This window comes from Aythya ferina (genome assembly GCF_964211825.1).
Source record: "Aythya ferina genome assembly, contig: HAP1_SCAFFOLD_1182, whole genome shotgun sequence".
NCBI lineage: Eukaryota > Metazoa > Chordata > Aves > Anseriformes > Anatidae > Aythya > Aythya ferina.
Genome location: NW_028180817.1, coordinates 1 through 6138, shown reverse-complemented (window position 1 = coordinate 6138; position 6138 = coordinate 1). Strand labels below are relative to the sequence as shown.

Genomic DNA, 6138 nt, shown 5'->3' with positions numbered 1-6138 from the left:
TTCAGATCCCCATGCCCCATTTCTCACACTTGGTTACCACTCTGCCTCAGCATCACAGTCCCAAATGTACACTGAGGTCTCTCATTTTAAGACTACCTGGATTGTTTTCTACAAACACATTTTTGGACAAATAAGAACAGAGTCTCTTGTGCAATAGAGCTCTGACAGAGCTGTGAGATTCTGCTTAGGGCCATTAATTCTGGGTCCCTAATTCTAGTTGTCAGCCTTCCAGCTGATGCTATATAGGTTTTCTACTGTCTGCTCTAATTTCTACCTCTGGCAACCAAATGATAATAGATTATATGCCAGTGTGGGAATAGGCAGATTGGTTAGGATCCAAGCTGTATCCCAGGTGATAGCAAGAAGAAGCATCACAGAAAAAAAGTATTCAGCCCTTCACATTGATGTATCATGGAGTTTTATTTCTACCAGAGGAATTCTTCACTTTATACATAGCATTTAGATGGTAACTAAGTGATCATTATCGTCATCTGATTTGCAGAAAATGTCAGCTTTCCTTCAAGACAGAGATGAAATTTTTAGGGCTACTTTTGCAGATCTGTCTCCAGATTGTTATATGGGAGAGGGAATTGAGACCTACCTCATCAAGACTTGCAGGGTTGCAGTCTTTCAAGTGAAACAGCCTCATCGCTTTGAACCTTTGATCAGTATCTGTAAAGTTCAAATCATCTTTTATTTTATTTTATTTTTGCTAACTGCATCAAAACATTTGGGATTGCAGTCTGGAATGCATTCTTGCACAAGAGCTTTTTTAGTCATTTCTCCTGCTTCTCTGCTCTTTATCCTGCTTCTGTTGTTGCTTTCCCTCCTGCTTTTGTGTACTGAGAAACAGAATTAAGGTGTACTGCAACCAGTGGACACTTGCATAAACAGCCTGCTTTGAACAAGACAGCACGATTTTGGGAGAGGAGGAACACATTCAGCTTTCCTGCCCAAATACTAAAACATACAAGAGGTTCATATGGTGTTAAAGCATCACATTTTTTGCTTTGAGACCCCTGAAATGCAAGGGCTGTGAATAGCAGAACATGAATAGACTGGATTGGGAGCATTAAAGCACATCAATTCCCAGGTTCTGAGACTGCACTCAAAGTAATTTATATTTGTAATTTATTTAAGAATGGTTTCAGCAAATACATTTCTAATGAATCTCTTTCACGCACTTTTATGAACAAGAGTCTAAGTTTTCCACGACTTCTGCAAAACAACTTTTACTGCATCAAATCACTGCATTCCTTGATCTATACGAACACACACTCACAGCAGCCAGCCACACTCACACACAACGAACAGCTCCAGCATTTCATACCTCTGCAACAAATACTTCAAAAAGAAGATTTTTAAAATTAGCATGGCTGTGAAAAAGCAAGAAAATGAAACAGTTTTGCCCTGCCTCCGGTACTTCGCAACCGATCTTGACTTAAAGAGAACATTAGCACGATCTTCTGCAATTCTTGTATTTCCATGTGAAACTTCTTCATAGAGGATTCGTGCAGAATCGTGAGCTGTCAGCTCTGATCACATTCACCAGCACACAGGCTTTAGACTCTATTTCATAATATGAAAAGATGGCCAGCGTTTTCCTGATAGAAGTATTGTATGTTTTTCAGTCAGTAAAAATTAGAGAGAGCTCATTGTCGATGCATTTCCCATAGATAATGAGGACTGCAAATTACCAGGCTAAAGATTTTTTTTTTTTTTTTTTTTTTGGTACATGGAACAAAAAGCAGCACAATCTGCAGAACTTACTAACTGATTGGGTTTTCCACCCCTTCTTTGCATGCTGCCGACACAGCCAGAGCAACCTATATGCTGATCTTATTCCAAAAGCACAGTATTCTTTATACTGCAAGAATAATAGTTTTGTGTGCCGTTACATACACTGCAAGAAAAAAAAAAAAAAAAAAAAAAAAAGCCTTTAGGAAAGGCATGTGCTGAACACACACAAAATATGCAGGATGGAAAACGACCAAATGTAATTAAAGCTTATATGAAAGCAGACATTCCTATTTGCAGAGCTCTGGCTGCATTTCTATGAGAAAGAATGCACAGAATTTCAAATCATGCTCTATTTAGACAATGTCAGAATAAAAACACATTTCCCCCCACCCCCCACACCCCGAAGTCTCTGAAAGGCAAATCTCATCAACAGAATTAGAGAGAAAAAGCAATCCAAAGATACTGGTTTACATATTCCTTCCCAACCAAGAAATCAAGTATCTCCCTCTCCCGGCTAATGGCTTTATAAATTCAGACTTTAAACAAAAGCAAAAAAAAAAAAAAAAAAAAAGAAAAAAAAAAAAAAAGAAACCTAATTCTCGAGCTTCCTACTTAGCACTGCCTCGCTGTTGATGATTTGTGCGGCTGTGTGTGCGTGCGTGTTTGAGAAATGGAGAGATAGGCTTAAAGTATTTTCCATTTCATCAAAGAGCATATATTACTTTCCCGGTTCGCTCCGGCGTTTGGTTTTATGCCCACCCCTTTTCCATCTGCCCATGTCTGAGATGCACAGTGCAGGCGTACAATCATGAGCAGCTTACGACACTCAGTGAACACTAGGTGCCTCTGCATGCTCTACCAACATACTGCTCGGCTGAAGGGAAGGGATTCTTGCTGTCTCTCTGCTCTAAGCATCACCTAACAAGCAAAGCGAACAAAGAATGGGAAATAAAGCTACCCTTAGCCGGTCAGTGAATGCATGGTAATCTCTCTATGGAGTAAAGGTTGTGCCGGTCAATGGTCGTTGCAAATGATGGACATTAAACAGATTGCCAAATCCTGTGGAGTCGTTAGTAAAGAGTTTGGAGTTTTTTTCACGCCACAGTGTTAACTGCAGAGAAAAGGACAGAGGGAGAAGGAGAAGATCAAGCTCATGCACATAGTTCTGAAACTTGCAGGTCCTAGGAGTCAGCTAAAAAGCTAGCTGGACAAGCCTTGAGCTCTTTGAGCAGAAGCGAAGTGAGACATTGTGAGCTTGCCAGCCTTGCACAGCACTGAAAGGGACTGAATTTGTAGCACAGAGGGGTCTTTTTTAGCTCTGCATATAATTAGTCCAAACACAAAGGAAGCAACTGAATGGAGGTTGTCACTCTCTGGAAAAGGGTGGGTAAGACACTTTTTAATTAAATTCTTTCATGAAGAAAGATTTTTTTCTTTGCTGCAGCCTTTAACATGAACAAAATCACTATCATTTTACCTTTGAATGTCTGTGAACTTTAATGCTGCACAGCTCCTGCATGCTGTAAAGTGAAATATTTGGCTCTGTGTTTGTTGTTTGCTGTTCTGCTTTGGTTTTGGCTTTTTTGGTTGTTTATTTTTTTATTTTTATTTTCCCTTAAATAAAATATGATGTAGAATTTGAAAAGATTCAATGGACATTCTCGAGCATATTTGGAAATATTCTTGCTAATGGATTTCCTTCTTATCGGTCTCTGTTTAAACTGGCTGCTGAGGAAGCCCCCGGGGTTGATATTGTGTACGCTGGGTATCTTTTCTAAAATGCTTCCAGCCGTGAATAGTGGGTGTCCACAGCTATGTCGGTGTGAGGGCAGGCTTTTGTACTGTGAATCACTGAATCTCACAGAGATGCCTCGCAACCTGTCGGGCATGATGGGCTTGTCTCTGCGGTACAACAGCCTTTCAGAGCTGCATGACGGACAGTTCACAGGGTTAATGCAGCTCACGTGGCTCTATCTGGATCACAATCACATTTGCTCAGTGGAGGGGAATGCCTTTCAAAAATTGCGGCGAGTGAAAGAGCTCACCCTGAGTTCCAACAAAATAACCCAACTGCCCAACACCACGTTCCGACCCATGCCAAACTTGCGCAGTGTGGATTTATCATACAACAACATCCAGGCGCTGGAGCCCGACCTGTTTCACGGGCTGAGAAAACTCACGACGTTGCACATGCGGTCGAACGCCATCAAGTTCGTGCCGGTGAGAATTTTTCAGGACTGTCGCAGCCTGAAGTTTCTAGACATAGGATACAATCAGTTAAAGAGCCTGGCTCGAAACTCTTTTGCAGGCTTGTTCAAGCTCACCGAGCTGCACCTCGAGCACAATGACTTGGTGAAGGTGAATTTAGCCCACTTTCCCAGGCTCATCTCCCTGCACTCGCTCTGCTTGCGGCGGAATAAAGTTACCATCGTCGTCAACACTTTGGACTGGATATGGCAACTGGAAAAGCTGGATCTCTCTGGCAACGAAATCGAGTACATCGAACCTCACGTCTTCGAAAGCGTGCCTCACCTCAAGTCCCTGCAGCTGGACTCCAACCGGCTGACCTACATCGACTCTCGCATCCTGGACTCCTGGAAGTCCCTCACTAGCATCAGCCTCTCTGCCAACACCTGGGACTGCGGCCGCAACGTCTGCGCCCTGGCCTCCTGGCTGAGCAACTTCAAGGGCCGCTACGACAGCAACCTGCTCTGTGCCACCCCCGAGTACGCGCAGGGTGAGGACGTTTTGGATGCCGTGTACGCTTTCCACTTATGCGAGGACGCGGCGGACCCCACGAGCATCAACACCCTCTCCCCTGTGACCAACAACAGCGACCAAATGTTCGGCTATGGCTCGGCGACCGCCACGTCCAACGTGCCGGATGCCGACGAGGAGCCGACGACGTACGCCATCACCGTGACGCTGCCCGGCGAGAGCGCCGAGAACGCCGTGCAGATTCACAAGGTGGTGACGGGGACCATGGCGCTGATTTTCAGCTTCCTCATCGTGGTTTTAGTGTTGTACGTCTCCTGGAAGTGCTTTCCTGCCAGCATCAGGCAGCTAAGACAGTGCTTTGTGACACAGCGCAGGAAGCAGAAGCAGAAACAGACCATGCATCAAATGGCTGCCATGTCAGCCCAGGAGTATTATGTTGATTACAAACCCAACCACATCGAGGGAGCCCTGGTGATCATTAACGAGTACGGATCTTGCTCCTGTCACCAGCAGCCAGCGAGGGAGTGCGAGGTGTGATTTGCCTTGGGGATTTAAACAGTGTGCAACCAAATAGCGGCGTGCAGGCAGAGAGTGGAGCGGGGGGTTTGCTGGGCTTTGCTGAGGATTTCACAGGCACTCCTCTGCCAAAATCGCAGAAGGAGCTGCCGGCAGGACTTGATATTTTAGCTTTATCGTGTCTTAAAATCTTCAGGACAGCCAATCTTAAGATTTCCTATGCTAATACTCCCTTTGAAGATCTGTCAATATTCAGGAAACTGAGAGTGTAAAAAGGTACCGATTATTGATCTTTTGTAAACTAAGGAAAATGTTTAAAATAAAAAAAAATAGCATTTACAGTTTTTACAGACTGGTGTATATTACATGAATTGTTCCCTGTATACAAAATGCAACAGTTTAACCTCTTTTCATTCTGAGTGTTGAAAGTCTGGGAGCAATGAAGCCACGTTAAAAATAGACAGATGAAAATTAACCCGATGGCTTCCCATTGTAATTATTACACATTCACGTACATCATGTTACTGGCGGTATGAAGCATGACACTGGAACTTTATTTTTGTTAATGTGCTACCTGTAACTGGATGTCAGCACAGCAAGGAGCTGGTGCACCTCAGAAAGGCTCAAGTTTTGCCCGTGTTCCCGGGACAGGATTTCTGAGGCTTTTTAAGCACAGCTCACTTGTAAGTTGCTGTAAGATCCCTAAAAAACTGCATCGTAACCCCTAAAGGTATTTTGTATCACAACTGATCATATTGCAGAGTCTCATTGAAAGAAAAAAAAAAACAAACAACAACAAACAAATGACAAAACCCAAATAACTGAAACACTGCCGAAAAAGTGCTAGTCATCATTTTATTTAAGACAAAAAAAAAAAAAAGATGAAAATAAATAAATAAATTTAAGGGCTTTTACTAGCTATTCCCACTTTTATGCTTGTTCTGAGACATGCCAAGAGCAGAGAAACCCTTGTGCACTGTAGAGTCACGATGAGAGGAGGAGAGCAGAAGCGGCTCAGTTGTCAGTGGTGCAACCTGTGTGTGCCGGGTGTGCAAAACCTCGGCTGCCACGCTGCGAGGGGGACAGAGCCATCCTGGCACACTTCTGGGCTCTCCAGCAAAGCCACCCCATGCCCCTCACTGCCATCACTAGCATCCACTAACC

The 6138-nt window shown here is 43.7% G+C and overlaps 1 protein-coding gene across 1 annotated transcript; it reads left to right on the top strand.

The window, feature by feature from the left end:
• Positions 1-2538: 2538 nt before the first annotated feature.
• Positions 2539-5318, top strand: LOC311429460 (leucine-rich repeat transmembrane neuronal protein 1-like). The gene has a single exon (XM_084540540.1). It carries the CDS (start codon positions 3430-3432, stop codon positions 4993-4995), a length of 1566 nt encoding a protein of 521 aa, XP_084396666.1. The 5' UTR covers positions 2539-3429; the 3' UTR covers positions 4996-5318.
• The last annotated feature ends 820 nt before the right edge of the window (positions 5319-6138 follow it).